General features: G+C 34.0%; 1 protein-coding gene across 5 annotated transcripts; it reads left to right on the top strand.

Annotated features, from left to right (window-relative positions):
• Positions 1 to 35: 35 nt before the first annotated feature.
• FAM76B (family with sequence similarity 76 member B) lies at positions 36 to 20,959 on the top strand. 5 transcript variants are annotated; one of them, XM_025355278.1, is made up of 10 exons: positions 36 to 450; positions 1,284 to 1,348; positions 2,172 to 2,226; positions 3,591 to 3,746; positions 6,653 to 6,852; positions 10,048 to 10,095; positions 10,287 to 10,367; positions 11,066 to 11,198; positions 13,986 to 14,087; positions 18,276 to 20,959. In XM_025355278.1, exons 1-10 carry the CDS (start codon positions 364 to 366, stop codon positions 18,363 to 18,365), a joined length of 1,017 nt encoding a protein of 338 aa, XP_025211063.1. In that variant the 5' UTR covers positions 36 to 363; the 3' UTR covers positions 18,366 to 20,959. The 5 variants fall into 5 exon arrangements, with proteins under 5 accessions (XP_025211063.1, XP_025211062.1, XP_025211064.1 ...); XM_025355277.1 differs by having other exon boundaries at positions 11,063 to 11,198; XM_025355279.1 differs by lacking the exon at positions 10,048 to 10,095 and having other exon boundaries at positions 6,653 to 6,839; positions 10,304 to 10,367; positions 11,063 to 11,198.
• The last annotated feature ends 260 nt before the right edge of the window (positions 20,960 to 21,219 follow it).

The raw sequence follows: 21,219 nt of genomic DNA, 5'->3' as shown, positions 1-21,219 counted from the left end.
ACGCGTGGCCTCCGCAGCCAATCAGGGATGGGGAAGGGAGGCCGAGAAGGAAGCGGATCCGCGGTCGCGCAGCTAAACAGCAACCCCTACCCGCTTCGTCTCCCTCCGCCGCTATCGGGGCCTAAGCGGGAGCGGCTGGCACGGCGTCACTGGGTGGGCTGGGGCGGAAGTGGAGGCGGAGGGAGACGGTGGCGTCGTCCGCGGGGCCCTGGGCTCTCGCGGCGAGGCCCTGGTGGGCGCGAGGCAGGGGGAGGGGGAGGAGGAGGAGCCCGCGGCCCGGGCGGCGGCGGCGGCGGGTCTCGAGTTCTCCGTACGGCCCCGCCTCGGAGCGGGTGGCGGCGGAGGAGGAGACTGAGGAGCAGGATGGCGGCCTCGGCCCTGTACGCCTGCACCAAGTGTACCCAACGCTATCCCTTCGAGGAGCTCTCCCAGGGCCAGCAGCTCTGCAAGGTCCGTGGCCTCCGGGAGGAGGGCGGGATGGATGTCCTCGGTCGTAGCCGGAGGGGGCCGGGTAGCCGCTGCACTGCAGCCCCTCTCTCTTTGCCGGCGCCTCGGGGGTTTGGGAGTCTGGTGTCCCCGCCTCCCCACTCGGAGACCCCTTTTTCTGGGGGCTTGAACATCAGCTGGGAACGGCCCCTGAGAGGGAGGCAGAATCGTGCCCTCTTCCAGGCGGCCCGGGCGGGTGCCGAACCCCGTCAGCGTCTGAGGGGTCTCAGAGGCGGGATTGAGTAAGGCAGCCACCTGTCTATACCGCAGAGACCCAGGGGTGGAGATGTTTTCATCTCGGTTTTCTGCCTGGTCTGTCCTCTTCTTCCACCAGGAGGCAGGGGACGATTTTTGCACTTTCTTGCTAGGAACCCGAAGCCGCAAAGCTGATGGCATCCTTCTTCCCTGTCCAGGAAAGCGAAGCGACTGGTTTGGGAACAGAATGCTCTGATTTGGAGCTCCTCCCATCCCATTAAAGCCAGGATGCTGTCTGTGAGCAACGGTGCAAAATAATAAGTAGTTTCACATTTAACCAATCCTTGAAATCGGCCCTGACAGCTTTCTTAATTTGTCTGTAATATACCCCACGTCTACTAAAGACAAAGACACCTATGCCTTCCCAGAGGAATTATATTGTGATTGGCCACTTATATGATAAAGCATCCAGTTCCTTACGTTGGGGCCAGGTTTTATCAATATTTTAGACATTTCACTAGGTTGGGTAAACAATTTTCTACCAGAAAAGTGACATTTGGGACTTTCAGATAGATACCGACTAATGTATTGTCTTATTACAGGAATGTCGGATTGCACATCCTATTGTAAAATGTACTTACTGCAGATCAGAATTTCAACAAGAGAGGTTTGTATACTGAACAGTTTTTGACTGTTAAAGACAAGTGTTGTCTGTATGGAATATTTGGGGGTTGTAATCCCATATTTTTGTGAAAGTATTTTTAAAAAATGGTTTAGCCCCAGAAATTTTAAGTTGTAAACCTTTTATACATGGTGGGAGAGAATGTTGCCAAAAAAACCAGGGGTTGTTAATTTACCGTTACACTTTATATGAGACAGAATAAATTACTACGTGGAAAATGTACAGCCTTGCTAATGAAAATGCAAATGTAAACAGTTACTGTTACGCTAAAAAAAAAAGGTAAAGCCTTAATGGACCTGAGGAAAAGTCTGTAGTGTTACCAACTGCCGTCCAAGGGTGAAATGTAGTAATTTGTTACATGGAAGAGGAGTAGTACGTAACATTTTTAACAGTTACTTCCGCTCTGAGAGTATATACAGAAAGTAGCCTCAGAAAAGAACAAATAATTTCTTCTTAAATAGGTGTGGGCATTTTAATGTTGGACAATAGCCAAGTGGAAGGTTAGATAGGCACTGGTATTGTAATGCTGTGCATTAATAGTGGCAAGTGTGAAGATTTTGGAGCTATATAGGAAACATTAAGATGTTTTGTGTACAAAAATACACAATAAAAATGTATAAAAATATTTGTCTTAAGTTAATTTGGGTAAAACAACTCTGTAAAGATCCTTGTATTTTTGAGAAAAATCCGTGGTCCATATTAGAGTAAGTTTTAAGTACTACAAATCTTTGACTCATTTTATTTTGACATTGTGCTAATTGCTTTAGAAAGCTACGTAAACATGATCTATATACAATTTCTTTTTCAGCAAAACTAACACAATTTGTAAGAAGTGTGCTCAAAATGTGAAGCAATTTGGGACGGTAAGTATGTCATGTTTTCATGTCATTGTTACCAGTTAATATTTTTCACAAAGCTGGACCTTTTAAAAAGTACATACTGCTGGCCGGGCACGGTGGCTCACGCCTGTAATCTAGCACTTTGGGAGGCCAAGGCAGGCGGATCACGAGGTCAGGAGATCGAGACCATCCTGGCTAACACAGTGAAACCCCGTCTCTACTAAAAATATATAAAAAAAAAAAAAAATTAGCCGGGCATGGTGGTGGGCGCCTGTAGTCCCAGCTACTCCAGAGGTTGAGGCAGGAGAATGGCGTGAACTCGAGAGGCGGAGTTTGCAATGAGCCGAGATCCTGCCACTGCATTCCAGCCTGGGCAACAGAGCAAGACCCCGTCTCAACAAAAAAAAAAAAAAAAAAAAAGATGTACTGCTGTGCTCTTATGTATTTCAACATACCATATTTTATGAAAGAAGTCTTCCATAGATATTTTGATGGAAAGGTGACAACATTTAAAAACAGTCAAATTATATGCCTGTTTTACATGTATTGAATATCAGTGTGAAATTTGTGAAGCTATTCTTTAAAGATTCAAATATAGCAAATTCTTGGTTATGGAGAGCTTATCCATGAAGTTTGCGTGATCAGACTTTAGCCCACTTCAGAACGACCTCTTCAGAACTATTTTTATAAAACAGCACAATTCATACATTTTTTCACAGAAATCATGACCCAATCCTAGTACAAATTGTCTTATATGTATACTACAGTCATTATTGGTATATTATACCAATATTATTTATTATTGGTTAAAAATGCTAACTTTAATGCTTTAAACTGTCCTGAATCATCTTTTGAATATCAAAGAAAATCAAGGTATGTTTTTATAGTTTATGTTGAATATGCTTGTCCCTATTTTTTTAAAGTTGAAAACTCACAGTATATATTCCTTACATGATTTGTACCTATATGTGATGAAAAGTTAACATTTTTTAAATAAATGATATGGTCGCTAAGCTAACTAGGATATTAAATTAGTAGAAGTACATTTCCTCAAATTCTTGATTCATGAGACTTCTATACATGTGTACCTTTATTTTCATTCTTGGTAACCTTTTTGTGTGTAGTTTTTGTGTTATCTAACACTATGCAAATCACAAATCTATTTCTCATGATCTTAGAGTAATAGTTTCATGACTAGAAATAAATATTAGTTGAATGCATAGAAACACCGTAAAAGTTATTGCGTATGACAGGGTAACAAACTTGACAGAAAACAAATTTTTTACCTGAGTTTTCTTAATTCCAGAAATATGTCTAGAATACTGCATATGTGCTATGTAGCAAATATTTAATGTTTTTAAAAGTCTCAAAATATGTATGTTTTTCAGCCCAAGCCTTGTCAGTACTGTAACATAATTGCAGCATTTATTGGTACCAAGTGTCAGCGTTGCACAAATTCAGAAAAAAAGTATGGACCACCTCAGACCTGTGAACAGTGCAAACAACAATGTGCTTTTGATCGGAAGGAGGAAGGAAGAAGAAAGGTATACTTTTTTTATGTTGTGACATCTTCTGGAAATTAAATGCCAAACAAGTTAGAAATTATGATTAATACACTGCCGAGACAGGATTTATTTTTTAGGTCCATGAAAAGCAAGTAGTTAGAGGAAAGTGCAGGAATAGTGAGTTTTCTCCTTGTTTGCATGATACATAGATTCATGTACTATACTTTAAAAAATATTTTATGGTGGCTATTCTGTACTAGTTGGCTATCCCACATTTGGTTCAGGAGATTTAACTAATTTTTGTTAAATAACTCACTTTACCCTTTTGCTGGTTACTTGACATTGCTTGTGTGAAAAAGATACCTAATGGCACATTGGCACATGAAATTCAGTTACTCTTGTGCCTTTTGATACAGGCTCATATTTGAAACTGTTGCTTGTTTTTGTCTACCTGCAGTGACTTAATGTAATAAGTGTATGTGTTCATGTGATAATTCCTTTGCCGATCAGCATTCACACAGGCCTCCTGTTGCCTATCAATTTTAGTTGATTTGGAGAATGACTACCTCTTTGAGGGGCTTCTTCAGGTCTCCCCACAGCAATGTATGTACCGCGTTGTAAGACATGTCCCACCAGCATGACTGGTACATGTACATCATGAAATACGGTGAATGGAATACATGTGAACAAATAGAAGATAAAAACTTGATACTATTTTTAGAGGGTTAGTCAGTACTTTCGGAAAGTCTCCTCTTTTCTTTGACACAGGTACGATTGATCCTAATTATTTGTGGTAGGTCTTTAAAGTTCCCACAATGAATACAGTAGTACTCACCTTATCCATGGGAGATACCTTCTAAGACCAGTGGATGCCTAAAACTGGGGATAGTAAAGAACCTTACTATATTTTCTTCTGTACGTACATGCCTACAATAAAGTCTAGTTTTTTAATTAGGTATAACGAGATTAATAAAAATAATAGAACAATTGTATTAGCATACTCTAGTTACAGTTATATAAATGTGGTCTTTATCCCTTAGAATAGTGTATCATATGTAATATTTTTAGACTAAGGTTGACCATGGGTAACTGAAACTGTAGATTGGGGGAGTACTGTATTGAAGCATTGCCCAGGAGAAATATAGGATTAAGTTCATGTCTCCAGTAATAACATGTTGGTCAGTTGATCCAATACATAACCTTATTTTGTTTGTGTTCCTGTTTTGAAGATATGTCATTTAATATATACTGTTGATTGGCTGGGCATGGTGGCTCATGCCTGTAATCCCAGCACTTTGGGAGGCCGAGGTGGGTGGATCACGAGGTTAGGAGATTGAGACCATATTGGCTAACACGGTGAAACCCCGTTTCTACTAAAAATACAAAAAATTAGCCAGGCATGGTGGCAGGCGCCTATAGTCCCAGCTACTCAGGAGGCTGAGGCAGAGAATGGCGTGAACCCGGGAGGCAGAGCTTGCATTGAGCCGAGATCATGCCACTGCACTCCAGTCTGGGTGACAGAGCGAGACTCCGTCTCAAAAAATAGATATATTATATATATATTTATAATGTGTATGATATATATGTTTATGTAATATATGGTATATAGCACATATATACGATATATATCACATATTGCGTATATGTTTTATATATATGTACACACACAGTCGATTAATTGCACTCATGGCCAACAGCGCTAAGAGTGCCTGAATATAACTTATGTAACACATGTATTTTCTCTGTAAGACACATCACAGCCTTCGTAGCTTTCTTTTTCTATTTTTAAGTTTGGTGGTACATGTGCACTTTTATTATATAGGTAAACTTGTGTCATGGAGGTTTGTTGTACAGATTATTTCATCATCCAGGTATTAAGCCTAATATCCATTAGTTATTTTTCCTGATCCTTTCCCTCTTCTACCCTCCACCATCTGATAGGCCGTAATGTGTGTTGTTCCCCTCTGCGCGTCCACGTGTTTTCATCATTTAGCTCCTACTTGTAAGTAAGAACATGCAGGATTTGGTTTTCTGTTCTTTTGTCAGTTTGCTAAGGTTAATGATTTCCAGCTCCATCCATATTTCTGGAAAGGGCATGATCTTGTTCTTTTCCATAGCTGCATAGTATTCCATGGTGTATACGTACCACGTTTTCTTTATCCAGTCTACTAACGATGGGCATTTAGGTTGATTCCATGTCTTTGCTATTTCACATTACAACTTTCTTGAGCCTAGGAACACTATACAGCACTTTGGCATTACTCTTTGGGACGACAAAAACTCGAAAAACATAGCACTAAATAGACTGAAAAGGATACTTGTCTGAGAGGTGAAATAAGGCAGAGCGTCACCTTGTTCCACCTCAGCTATGAATGTATGCTATTGGGTGGTACAGATTTTTGACCACTCTGTGTATGTGTGCAGTGGCCACAAAAGTGCTGCAAGTCTTGATTTTTGGGTTACAGATACATTTACTAAGTAGGCAAATACATGAATAGGAAATGCAAGAATAATGAGAGGCAACTGTGTATGTCATTTAGGTGCTTCTGTTTTTCTGTAAATTTACAATACTTACTGTAGTGAAAAATACTTTATTAGTAATTACACAGTGATTTAAGAATTCAGCCTATATGTCTTGGAAGTATATCAATTTATGCGTATTCTTCTGGAATAAGAAAAAATGTAACTTTTTCTTCAAATTAAAAATGCCTCAAAACTAATGGAAATCCGTATGTCATCCTCATCAGTTTTATAAGTATTTTCCCAAGTTTCAGAAAAGTCCAATTTTATTTCTATTTTGCAAAAAGTCCGTGAATATGTGCATACATGCATTTGCACATATTGCGTGTGAAATATAGGTGGAAGTTGGGTGGTTTATCTTACCTGGTTTCATTTACAGCCAGTTTATATGGGTACATTTAATTTACCACGTGTTTTCTTAAAAGGTTGATGGAAAGTTATTATGCTGGCTCTGTACTTTATCGTACAAAAGAGTTTTACAGAAGACGAAAGAACAGAGGAAGAGCCTGGGATCTTCACATTCAAATTCATCATCTTCATCTCTAACTGAGAAAGACCAGCATCATCCAAAACATCATCACCACCATCATCACCATCACCATCGTCACAGCAGTAGCCATCACAAGTAAGTACTTCGAAATCATATTTTAAAAACTCATCCTGGCATTTTAATGCCATTTATTGGTGTTTACTTCTTGCAAATGTTCACTATGTGCTAGTCTAGTTTCCATTTTACACAGTAAGCATCTTGAGTGTCTAAGGCTGTGTCTCCATTTTATTCAGTGTATAATGTTACCTACATGGAATATGTTTAGCTGTTTACCTTAATAGAGATAAGACATTTAGGAAATTAATATATAAAACTATAACCATATAAAGTCAAAATACAAGTCCATCAGTTTTAAATAATTTATCAAAAGCCTCAGTATTCTTTTTTTGTTTAAATAATTAAGGTTTTATTTGAAAAATTATAATTTATCTTAGTTGTCAATTTGTTTTAGTAAAAACAAACCAAAACAAACCAATGACTGGGTTTGGAGAACATATTTTAATACTATAGTTTGTTACTATGATAGAAGCATTTCTAATCTTTGTGGTCCCCAAAATATGAGAAATATTTTTAACTAGTGATACTTTGTGTTTTTTCAAACATATATTTAGGAACTCTACTTAAATACAGACAACTGTAGTTTTCCCTCAATATGTTTGAGGGATTGGTTCTGGAACCCCCTCATAGACCAAAATTTGCATATACTCCAGTTCTGCAGTTGGCCCTGTGGAGTCTGCCTATAGGAAAAGCTGGTCTTCTATGTATGCAGGTTTCACATCCTCCAAATACTATATTTTTGATCTGTATTTGGTTGGAAAAAAAAAATTCCCGTATAGGTGGTCCCATACAGTTCAAACCTGGGATGTTCAAGGGACAACTGTACTTGATTTTTAAAATGACCTGTGCGGGGAGTTATGTAGTAATAGTACCTTAACCCTTGATGTGTGTGGTATAAAGGTTTTTTAAAATGCAGTTTTAGTCTTCATGGAAAAATCAAGAACATTAAAATAAAAATTAAACTGATAAGCACAAATTAAAATAGAAAAAACGGACATATGGCATGCCCATTTTCAGAAGAATTTATTGTTTGTTCCTAAATTTTTCTATGAGTCTTTAAAGTTTCAGATAGTTATTTAAAACAGAATTTACAAAAAACTGATGCCCACCTCATTTTGGAACACATGCAGTATTTTAGGGATGTAATGTAGTTCTATCTAAATAGTAAGATTTGTTCTAAACTGTATTCAATCACCTATTAGATTATGAGGTTATGTTGAGGTTAGTGATGTTTAATTCTACCATGTTGTAGTGCTGTCTAAATGTAGTGGTAGAATAAAATGCCGTGCCTTCTCTTCTGGCTGTTTTGAAGAAATCTTGTGATCTTTACATCAGAGTATCTCAAGAAGCAAAGGAATATAAGTCTACATTGTTTTTGCTTCTTTCTTTAAGAAAAAATATGACAAAATGACTATATACCATAATAGCATACATCAGACCTACTCCTGAGACTCCCAAAATGTCTCCTTTTCCTATTCTTTACAGATAAATTTGTCTTAGCATTATATAAAAGGACACAATCAGATTATGTTTGTGAAGATTGAAGTATGTGACAGCAACTTAATTTTTTGAAAGAATGACAGATTTCAAAAATAAAGGGAAAGAGAACGGTATTGAAAATGAAAGTCTTCAATTTTTTACTTTTTGTTACTTACGAAATACAAACACTTTTCTATTTGATGATTGTTGACCATTTGATGAACAGTTAGTTTGTAGGGTCCTATCTTAAGTTCAGTAGATCAGAATGAAAATAAGGAGCATTCATATTGTGATAGATGGTGATCGGCAGGGGTAGGGGATGTGGTTCTAAGGTGGCACTAAGGTGGATCTGAATCTAGGAATGGACAACCTTCAGAAAGCTAAGATGGGAATTCTGAGTGTTTCTGTCAGTCATATTAATGTGATTATTATTAACTTTGAGATATGGTTAGTGCTGTTAGTTCATGTATGGCTTGTTATGCTTATAATGAAATTTGTGAGGGGAAAAAAAAGACAACTGCCTTCCTCAGTAGAATTTCCATTCATTCACAAGTAAGAATAACTCAGTTGATGGAATTGTTGCTATTAATATTTTTTTCCCGACTTGGTACTTGTTTACAGCTGAGTCTTTAGGTCTGTTTTTTTCTTTTGCTTAAAAAACTTCTACAGCTGAACCAATAGTAAATTTTAGACACAGGTGAACATGTGTGTATATATATATATATGTGTATATATATACACACACACAGTGAACATGTATATATATATGTATATGTCTATTTTGTATATGCTAGCACTGTACTAAGTGCTTTTACGTATATAACTCATTTAATGCTCATATCAGTATAAGTTATGTATTACATATGAGGGAACCAAGGCTGGGGATTTTAAGTAATTTGCATAAGGTCACAGCTCAGATCTTCTAACATCTTCTGCATTGTATAAAAACACGGCATGTGGTTCATAGAAGATGCTCTCTACATGCTGAGTGAGTAAGCTAGGGGTTAGTGAAGCATTGACTGATATGCAAGTTTAGGAGGAAAAAAGTGTAGGATTTATGGTGAATTATAAAGTGATTATTAGTATTATGACAAAATAGAAAAGGAGTATTACAGTATTATGAGTAAAAGTAAAATCATTTGTTACTATGAAATTTCTCAATAGTTTCAGCGTTAACTTCTCCAGATTACTAAGTAAAGAGAGATCTACGGACTTTGGAGAGGATTCTTAAGAAAACTGGGAAAGAACCAAAGAAATCAATATATTTCCCCTTTTAAATTGATACACTATTCTGAGCAACTTGAGTTACTCCAAAAGAAGAATCTTTACTTTGGATTATTAGGAAAGCCTTAACTTTAAAGATACAAATTTTGTGTCTGAAATAGTAAGGACGGCCAAAGTACAGTGATACCTAAACTTTATAATCTTAGAATCTTGTTGTGGTAGTTTTCGTGCTTGTGTAACCCACCCTTTGTATGATATTAAATTGAACTGTGGAGATCCTGATTAAAAAGAATTCTTGAAGAACTTAAGATGGTTAGTAGTCATTTGATTAAAATTTGTCTCATCAGAATGTGATTTATTCAATATATATTAGCTTAGTCTGAAAACTTAAATACCCCTTTCTCTGAACAAAATACTATAAACATAAAATGTGTGTCCATCAAGAATGAATGTTAAATTTAGATGTACTAAATAAATGTCGTTATTAGATGTCATTTGTGTATTTTTCAGAATCAGCAATCTAAGTCCAGAACAAGAGCAGGGACTGTGGAAACAGAGGTAAATACATTGCTGTATTTTCTGAAGTATTTTGAAATGTATGTTTATAAATGTGATATCCCTTCAACTTTGTTACTTAAGACTTACCAAAATCAATATTTTCAGTAATATTTTAGGGGAAGATGAATAACTTATCATTTGGTTTCTCTGTCCTTTTTACTCTAACTATTCTTATTAATGTTTGGTTTCAGCCATAAATCCTCTGCAGCAATTCAGAATGAAACTCCAAAGAAAAAGCCCAAATTGGAATCTAAGCCATCTAATGGAGATAGGTAAAAATGAATTCTTTTAGTGTTGTGAAAATTCAACTTAGTTGAATAGTTATGGTTGAATGCCAGTTATTACTAGATTAAAAAAAAAATAGAAACATGTATTTTCTACATTGACTTGAGTCATAAAAAAAAAAATAGAAACATGTATTTTCTACATTGACTTGAGTCACCTAGAAGAATAAACATAAATTAGTTTAAAATTTTTAGCTTAATTTTGGCAATAAGAAAGTGGCACTGAACTATGTTGTTCTATTTGGGAAATAAATTTGGGTTTTGAAGAAACAAATTTGGAGAACATTATTTTTATCTTTATTCTTCAGTGAAACACAAATCTAATTGTGATATTTTAAATTGACCTGCCTAGAAAATGTTTTTAGATTAAAAATATTATGAGCGTTACTTTGTTTTAGTTCATTAGCCAAAAGTTTGCTGATGTTACTGTACAAATTGGCTGCCTATTGCTTTACACTAGAAGTATTGACCCCCTAAAAGCTAATACTGAATTATATTTCTGCAGGTGTATGTAATGTGTGCCATTAGTAAGGTAATTTGCCAGTTGCATCCATTTCTGTCAGGTACATATTTTTTTGCATTAGCCTTAAGGATGTTTGTGGAATTGTCTAATTTATGCAATTTGAACACCTGCTAATTTTCCTTCTACTTCATTTAACTGTGTTTTACTTTTTTATTTTTAGTAGCTCTATAAATCAGTCAGCAGATAGTGGGGGAACAGACAATTTTGTCCTTATAAGTCAACTGAAAGAAGAAGTGATGTCACTTAAGCGTCTCTTACAGCAGAGAGACCAGACCATTTTAGAAAAAGATAAAAAGGTAAGATCATGGTTCATTGAACCCTGGTAAGAATTATGTGTTGACTGTTGCTTGATAATCACAAATTTTGTTAGACTTTCTTTAATAATTTGGTAATGTTTGTTGGTTTGTTGTGCATGATATTTATAAGACAAATTACAACCCCCCCCGCCGCTGAAGCCGTCTAATGAAGATAGGTAAAAGTGGTCTTTCAGAATTTTAGTTCTAAGAATTAACTGAGCTTAATTAGGATAGTAATTTCTAAACTTTAATTTTCAGTAAGCATGTAATTTAAAAATAGGTCTAATACCTAATAATTTAAAAATGAGATGTAAATGGAATATTTTTAAAACTTTTTTAAGAATGTAGTTTGAATAGTCTTTGATATTCCATTAATATATATCAATCCAGATCAAATAACTGCTGAAAAGTAATGGTATGGGAATTTCCTGTAATAGTAATCAGCAATAGATGTCTAAAAGGTCATTGTGTGGGAAGTAAGTGTACTTATTGGGACTTTATCAGTTAAATCAAGAAGAATATTAAAATATGTTCATTTAGTGAGAAGAGGGATATTAACAGAATTATAGAAGGATTTAAGGTCTTGTGCTGTGAAATTAGGTTGGCATAATAGTGGGCAGGCATGGAACAGGAAACAATTTTGAAGTAATTTAGCCATACTTAGATTCAAATCCCAGTTCTAATATTTTCTGTGTGACCTAAAGCAGAATGTGTAATTCTTTGGGCTTCAGTTTTCTCATTTAAATGAGAGCATTAATACTATCTCAAGTGATGGTTGTGATGATTAATGAAAATGCAAACTATTTATTATAGTTCCTGGTATGTATAAGTGCCCATAGGGGCTATTACTGTTTGATCATCTTTTGTACTTGTTTTATGGTGCCAGACAATGAAGTTCGACCTGTATCAAATTTATTATGCAGTAGAACACTAAAATCATTTCTTTTAAAAGAATAAGACCTTACTACGAATACATATATGAATTATATCCATCTCTGAGTCTGTGCTTGAGTCTGTGCTGAGTTGGCTTTTACTTCTGGCATTCAATAATTTTTGATACATTTTCCCACACCTTGATGGTTAGTGGGCTTAATTTGTTCTAATACGTTTGTAGCTTACTTTAAGCAAATTCAGTATATGAAAATTAGGAGTGCCGTATAAGATAAAAATAGAATAGTTACGGGTGTCTTTGTCTTATAGTTCTTTTTGATTGACAGCATTTTTTAAATTAATGAGCCTTTATGGAAATTTGTCCTGTGTACAAAGTTTTAGAGACAAGCCAGGTATATCTGCATTAGCCTTGAGAAAAGTTGAATAAAATGCCGAGTTTACTGCAAAATAGCAATGATTTCAAAACCAAGTAGTAATCAGTTATAGAATATTGACTGTTAGATTTTTCTTTCCTCTCTAGCATAAGAGGTACTAACTTTGTATTGTGCAGTTAATTGAAGTTTTCTGCTTTTGTTAGTGTTCCTCTTTAAAAAAACCAAAGCACTAATGGGGATTGAAATCAGCATTGTTGTAAGGAAAATCATAATTGTAGACCTAAAATAACTATACATTTGCAGCTTTTTCTTATTAATCTAAGACAACCAAGTTATTTTCCTGAATTGATTTCACAAAGTTATTCAATGACTTCTAGAGCCAGTCACTGAACTAGATCATGACGATACAAAGATGAATAAGACATAATTCTTACTTTCCAGAAAAGTTCGTAGTCAGGAGGCAACTCACAGTGTGGTGAATAGATTAATTGTCTTAGCTGATCTGGTGTAAATTGGCATTTCAGAACAGGAAATCTTTTGTGATTAGAGAAAGTTGAGAGAGAGAGAGAGAACTTGGTTATACTTTGAATTGGACAAAAGCAAGAGTTTTTTTATTTTTTTTAAATAAGAATATAAGACTCCATGATTTTCTCTATTTTTGCTGTTGTATGTCTTTCAGTTTAGTAGATACTGGGTAATTACAAAGGAGAATGTGTAAACCTTTAAAGCTGGCATAAAGAAAAACCTTAAAAAATAAACTGGAGTTGCTTCTGCATGGTTCTAATATGAAATTACATAATAACTCATTTAGTTGGAAGTCATGAGATATTATACTTTTATGTATGTCATTTATGAAAAAATTATCATGTAGCCTTCTTCCTCAAAGCACTGATTTTTTTCTTGTATTTGTCTAATTTAGCCCATATTTTATAGTAACCTTTCTTTTCTCATTCTGTGTTGTATTTCTGTGCTGTGTTCTCTATTTTTGCCTCAAGTGTTAGGTGGTATTGTGTACATAATCCTGGACATAAATTAAAAAATAAAAACAGTGTAGCTTTTGGCTGAAAAGACTATTCCTTTTTGTATTACCCAGTGTGAAATTTCTTTCTTTAAGCATTGAAAGATTATTTTACCCTTAAGCTAGTTTAAATGTTTATTTTGTTTTTACTATTATTGAAGTACATTTTTAAATGAGGCATTTTCCCAGTTATTAGCTGTTAAGCTTTTTTTGTTGGCATGCCAGTTGCCAAACTATTTCCAGTCAAGCCATGTTTAGGAAAAAAAGAAAATTCAGAAGTTTTACTGATGGTCAGGTATTAACATTAAAATTATACTATTGTAAAGCAGATGGACTTCATCGTTTCATAAAACAAATTTTAGATAGCTTGTACAATTCAGGAAACAGGAGTTAACATCTTCCACTTTTGTAATGAAATGTGAGTTTATTGTGAAAGTTACTTAAATTGTGTGTTTGTATGTGTGCAAATACATACATATATGTCTTTTTTCTTTAATCTCTCAGTTAACTGAACTAAAAGCAGACTTTCAGTACCAAGAGTCAAATTTGAGAACAAAAATGAACAGTATGGAGAAAGCTCACAAAGAAACTGTGGAACAACTTCAGGTAACTACCATCATTTACGTAAAATGTTAGGCAAGGAGGGCTACACTTGAGTAATAGCATTCGTTGACTCAGATTGTTATTGGTAGCCCTATTTTGTGCATAGTTGGTGCATTTCAGTTTTGATTTTGACTTTATAATCATTTTTGATCTTGATTCCATTAGAAATTGTTGTTTGAAATTACTTGAAGGGTGATTCAGTACTTTAATCTTGAAAACTTTTGCCTAAACTTCAAGTGGAGTTTTTGGAGGAGGGTATCATTGGAGGTATGTTCAATTGATTATTGGGCTTAGAGCAAAAAATTAAAAATCAGATTCATGAAACTAAGGTGAAAAGCAGGTCTTCAGTAGCAATCATTCTTCGTATTAATATTTCCTTCCAGATAATGGGAAGGTAGATGGGTGTATAAAACCAATTCTTAAGGACCTCGAGTGGCAAAAATGTATGCAAAGCAAGAGAGTTTACTTAACCTGCGTACAGTGGTTTGCAAAGTGCCAAATAGGGTTCTGCTAAATGCTAACAGGTAGTGATCCACCTGAACCTCAGAGTGCTGCAAAGTAGCTTTTTAAGTATACAGAACAACTCAATGGTGAAGTCAGGAGTCACCACAGTAACAATCTGATGTCTAGCATGCAGAGATGGTGAACATCCAACATGGATATGGAATGCTAACTATATTAAGCTTGTTCTCATCTAGGTTTCATAAATTTAGAAATCGGACCACACTAAATTAATTACATGTTCTCTTTGATTTATATAGTGTCACATTTGTAGAATTAATCTTTAGTAACAAAATTTTTAAGGTGTAAGAAATTTTAAATGTTAAAAGAATAGAAGATGGCAGCACACAGATTTCAGACTTGGGAGAGTACAGCTTCAGAAGGAAGGAGTTACTACTGCCCTGTTTCATTTTGTTTTTTCACATTGTAACACCAAGAGATATTTGCTGTTCCTTTCTTTTGGTTTTGTATTGTTCATACTTCTTTGCAAGTAGCTTAAATTAGTAGGGCTTAGGAACTTGCTGAAATTCGAGGTACACATTGTCTGGTTTTAATCCCTATCATACTATTAAAAGATTGTTGAAAGGGAACCTCATGTAGAACCTGGGACATAGTAGGCATTCAGATAATTTGTTGACTAAGTGGTGATTTATGGAAATGCCCATATCATATATCAGATTCTTATATATTAATGTTTTTATCCACCAGCAAGTATTATTTTTAGTTTTATGTTATTCCTATTTTTCTTATTCAGTTATAAATGCTGAATGGTTACCTGGAACAAAATCTTCCACCTGATGATCCTTGATTTAATGTAATGTAATCAAAGCTCTGAAGTAAATCCAGAATGAGATAACAGAATAACTGCAAGAGGTTCTTAGATATGTTTTAACTTAGTGCTCCCCACTGTTCAAAAGAGCAGTTTGTGTTTTGGTTTTTCTTTTTTAAAATCATAGTTGCAAATACATGGGGTCTTCTTTGACTTAGCCTGATTGATATCTTAAGCCTACCTCCTCTTGGTTACTGAAGTTTCATATAATGTAAAAGTAACTAATATTTAAATTTTGACATGATTTTACATATGCTGTCTTGTTACAAAAACTGAGTTATGTGATATGTCCATTTTACAGAGGAAACTGTGATCACATAGTAAACAGTGACATAGAAATCTCCATCTTCTGACTCCAGTTTATCTTTACTTTTCCCTGCTCTACACTAGTTCCCACCACTTCAGGTTCCTCAGGTTTTCTATTTCATCCTTCCTATCAGGCCACTTCCCTGATTTTTTTGTGTTATGACTAGAGACAGTCTGTCATAGCTGAGTACCATCTTTTTACCTCACTTCCTTTGGCAACCAATGGTACTAGTAGGATTCTTTACTGAGGTGAGGAAACAGGTAATTTTTTTTTAATCTTTATGTAATAAGGAATTGAATCCTGTGACACAAGATGGATCTTGCTCTAATAGCTAGTAAAATACTTTTAACTACCAAACCTACGACAAAACACGGAACATCACATGAAAATATTATTCAAAATGTCACCCCAAAATACCCCAAATATTGAAAATACTAAGATATCAAGTAAAAACTTATTCACTTAATTAGGTAAGTCGTTAAGAGGAAAAGGGACCTAACATTTGAGTGCCTTCTGTGTACCAGGAACTGTGTTAGGCTAAGTGTTTTATATATTTGATAAGTTCCTTTAACTCATTTTGAGTTTGGATGGTGGAGTTACTGTGTTACAAATGAGAAAATATGCTCCAGGTTATGTAGCTGGTTAGTAAGCCAGGATTTAAAGCAGGATCTGTGTAATTCTTAATTCTGATATTCTTTCCTTTAGACCAACATGTCTAAACTTTAAAACTTAGCTTTCTTAAGAGTCTGTAAAGAATTTCATTGATTTTCTTTTTTTTTGGCTGGCTGCAAAATGAAGTAATTTTAGGATAAAAAAATTTAAGTGTATATATATTGAAATATTGCATTATAAAATTCATTTTTAAGGTATTCAAATTAGAATAAATTTGGACTTGTACTTAATTGTGTTAATTTACCTTGAAGACTTTTTTTCTTATGTAATTTATTAAGAAATATCTTTATTAGTGATATAAATATATTAAAAGCAAATTGGAAATTAGCTACTAAAGCATTAAATGGAAAAATTGCTTTGAAGACTTAATGTTCAAATTACTGTATTTTGTACTTAAAATATGAAAGTTATAAACACTTTTTATTTCTTGATTGAGATAACTTGGAGATTCACAATTTTAACTGTTTTGTATCAGTATAAACATTTTTACATAAATATAACTTACAGATCTAGTGGAGATCTTTTTGAGTCAAATTTGCAGACTGAAAATTTGAAATTGATACTGAATTTGAAATTGAAGTTTTTCATTACCACCTTAGTTATTAATAACCACTGAATAGGAAAGTCCTATTAATTATGCATCTGAACATTAAAAAATGATTTGACTTGCACACATAAGATAGTACTGAGAATATTTGCATTTTGGAGGTCATGGGTGTTACTTAGCAAGAGTGATTGGAGAAGGGTGGGGAAATGGAAGAATAAAGTTTGAAAAAGGTTATTTCATGAAACCACTTTAAGATGGCATACAGAGAAGGCAGAGTGTTATCTGGCCATAAAAAGCTAAAATTAGAATAAAATATGAAGTACTGAGGTTAAAAAAGTCTTGTCTAGATAATAAAAATTCCTGAAACCTGTGAAGGAAAATGGTGTTGAAACATAAGTCAGAGGATATCTTTTTAAAATGTGTTAATTTTAGGGGAGTACTCTGTTTTCATCACTTTCCCCAGTTTGGCTCAAACTACAAAAATGCTTGATCATTAATGTGTTTGTATATATAGGGATCCTTGTCTAAGTTTCCACATTTAAGAGACTGAATAAGGTGACAGAGGCAGTCAAAATGTGAAAATATTGACTGTACTTACACATTCCTCCTCACTAAACTAGTGATGGATGGACATTTAGTAATGAAATTCAAGTCAGATGATGAAATGAAATTTTGAATCTTTGCAAAAATTCAAGTTTTCATGAAATAGGAAACAATGATGTGGAACTGTGTGTCAGATGACTGTATAGTAATTAAAGTAACAAGAATGAGTGGTTCTGATGGGTGCTTTAAAAAAATTGAGTATCATTGGGTACATTTGGCAAAGTAACAAATTCTGAGTATTTTTTGCAAAAATGACCTCTTATGCTTGTTCTACAAGAGAGTAAACATAGAAGAAAGATCTTATACAGCTTGCCAGGAAATATTCCTCCCAAATCTTGATTCATTGTTTGATTTTATTAATTGTAAATTACAACTTATTTTCATAGTTTTCATGTTTTTAAGATGAAGGGCAAACACCTTTTCCCTTTTAAAATTTAGACCTTCTTTTAAGTGGATTCACTTCGTTTCCTTTTTTGTAACCAATTGTGCATCTTTGGACAACAATTATATTAATAATGACATTTACAAAGCGGGATGAACCAATCTAGAATTTTCCTTCTGCATGTTCATCCTTAAAGAGATGAATGTAAATGTATCAACTCTTTCATTTAATGTTAGTGCTTTAGTGAAACATTTATATACATGAAAACAGTATTAAATAAGTAGTATTCTTCATCATGACTTAATAATAATTCAAACATTTTTAATCTTGAATGTTTTTGTCTCCCACAGGCCAAAAACAGAGAACTACTCAAACAGGTCGCAGCATTATCAAAGGGTAAAAAATTTGACAAAAGTGGAAGCATACTAACATCTCCTTGAGAAAGTAATTTGTTTAGCATTTCTTCTTACAATGTAAATTTGGGGGAAAAAATTCTGTGAAGCCCTTAAATTCTGTGTAGTAGAAAAATATTTTTGCACACCAAATGAATTGGTGTGTTTCCTATTCACTTTTGTAATTGATATACAGCATTTTTTAAGTTGTAAAACATTGAAATAAAACTTCAACTGGTTTGAAGTAACTTTTTAATTATTTGATATCCAGGAACTTTTTTGCCAGCAATAGTATTAAACAGTTGTAAAGGAGTGCATGAGTAGTGCTCTTTATAAAACGCAACATGCAATAATAGAGTAGGTATGGTTTAAGAAGTCAGAGCAGCAGGGTTTTTTTGTTTTGTTTTTTGTTTTACACTATGCTAATTTCAGACAAACAGTTTTCAATTTAGAAATACAAAACTTTTAAACGCGAAAAATGGCGAACACTGGTTTTTTGGGAATTGTGTTTTTACTTTGCATCACATGAATTTAGGAGAAAATCATGGTGCTTTTATTAAATGAACTTTAGATATATGTAAATTTGTTTTTTAAAGTTACATCATTAACATTAGTAACCTAGCATTTTCATTATTGGTATAGGAATTACTGTTTATTGTACAGTATCTAAGGTAAAATGTGTTTCTGTTTTGTAAAAACTACTGTAGATTTTTACTTACAAGTGCCTTTTGCCACCTAATGTTTTTATTTATAGGAATGCTGATCTTTTGTACATACAGTTTGTTTTAAAATCATGTTTAATAAATGTTTGTATATAAATGCATATGTACAGAAGCCTATTTCAAAAGGAAATCAAAGTTGCTAGTAAAATGTTTGAGATTACATTAAGAACTAACTGATAATGCATATAGATTTTAGAAAATTTTGTGATTTGTTTCTGTGTGATAAGGGAAGCTGTTGGTCTTTGAATTCATTTAATTAAGTCAAAATAGTTCCCCAAAGAGTTAATTTTAAGTTGCTTCTTAAAGAGTAATTTTATTTTTTATGTCATACGGCTTCATATTAATATTTTGTGAGTTATGTGTTTTGCTTTTTTATAAAATTTCTTTAAAATTTTAATGTTTCTACAACGATCCATATATCTGCTTTCCCTGTGTGTGGTTATCTAAGTTAATATTTATGTACACCATACTTAATTTGCAAATTTAAAGCAAATCTGAAAATTAATCTTTTTAATCCAGTCTGTGATAATCTTTGAATAAATTGGAATCTACTGTAAGATTCAGGCACTATAAGTAAATTGTCCCAAAGTCTTTAAAATTGTCTATAAAAGGTTAAGGTAGGGTGGGATAGGTTATGTGAAGTTATTGACTAATTATATTCTGATCCAGCGGTTTTCAGCCTGAAATGGAATTTATCTCCTAGTTATTATCAGTTCAGAGTTTTAGTTTGATTTTAAAGTATTGCTAGATACACTGTATAGAGTGAGTTGCTTCTCTTAGTAATTTATGGGCAAAGATAAATTTGCTTCATGTAAAACTGTTACTGAATTTATCAGTTTTAAAGGTTTTTATACAAGCATTGATTATGAATGTCATATCAAGATTGGCTTTCTTAAGAACGTATGATTGAAACAATTTTTTTAACATGACATGTGTTTCAGTAGACTGTTCTTATAGTTGCTCATTATAAAGTGATACCAAATAATTCTTTGTCCATTTTGAAAGCATAATATAGAGTAATTTTCAAGTGATAGAAAAAGATTCAGTTAGAATCTTGTAAACTAAACCAGTTTATTTTTATGGGATCTTCATGTAATAATTTTCTTAAATTTAGTACTCTCAACCATGATAGATAATGCCTTAACATGGATTTTAACGTTTGTAGGATTTGCTAAATTGATAAGATAGTTACTACCTTTCTTTGAAATTTGTAGTGTTTTATATTCTTATTTCATAGCCATTTGTCAGTCCACAGTGGTCATTATGGTTTTACTTGGTGATAATTCTTATACCTTGTTGGAGAAACTACAAAAGAAAGCTGTCCTCGTCCTTCCCCTTAGCTAACATCAAAATTAAAAATAATATTAATGTTAGCCAACATTAAAATGGAAGTTTGGAAGTTTAATGTTAGCTAACATTAACAGTCTAATAATTTAGCTTTGTAAATTCCAGGGCTAAAACCCTTTCATGGGCTTCACAGTATTTAATCCTAATTAAATACCCTTCTTTATTCCATGACCTTATTTTTATAACTTAAATTTTTTGCAATTGTATAAACTAGTTATTCAGTCCCAGTCCTGGATCTCTGTAGTGTTTTGACATAATAAACTGATATTCTTTAAATGTGGACCTGTAAGGAGATACTATGGTGTGGTGTATTGTGCTTTTAGCCTGTTTTCCACTATTAATTAGCATTTACCAGTGAGAGTCATTTTGGTTTAAGTTATTTATGTATTAATAGCCTGTGAATATTGCAGTCCTTTTTAGATTATATTGGTCTAAATATGCATTCTGCAGTGAACCTGTTAAGCTGTTCACATGTATAGACTATTGAAATACTGTACTTGTACACATCTGACTGTTGACATTTTGTACTTTTTTCTAGATCCAATATTTCACAATAAAAAACTTGTCAAAGGCTTTGCATTAGTTTTCAATGGCTGCTGTAACAAATTCCCACAAACTTAGTGTCTTAATACAACAAAAATTAATTATTTTATGGTTCTGGAGGCTAGAAGTCCAAAATCAGGTTTACGGGTCTAAAGTCAAGGTATTGGCAGGATTGGTTCTTTCTGGAGGCTGTAGGGGAAAATCTGTTTTCTTGTCTTTTCCAGCTTCTGTAGCTGCATTCTTTGCATTCTGTGAGCTCATTGACCTTTATCTTCAAAGCCCAAATTGTA

This window comes from Theropithecus gelada, chromosome 14 (genome assembly GCF_003255815.1).
Source record: "Theropithecus gelada isolate Dixy chromosome 14, Tgel_1.0, whole genome shotgun sequence".
NCBI classification, from domain to species: domain Eukaryota; kingdom Metazoa; phylum Chordata; class Mammalia; order Primates; family Cercopithecidae; genus Theropithecus; species Theropithecus gelada.
Note: the sequence above shows the minus strand (reverse complement) of the source record. Positions and strands in the feature narration are given on the sequence as shown.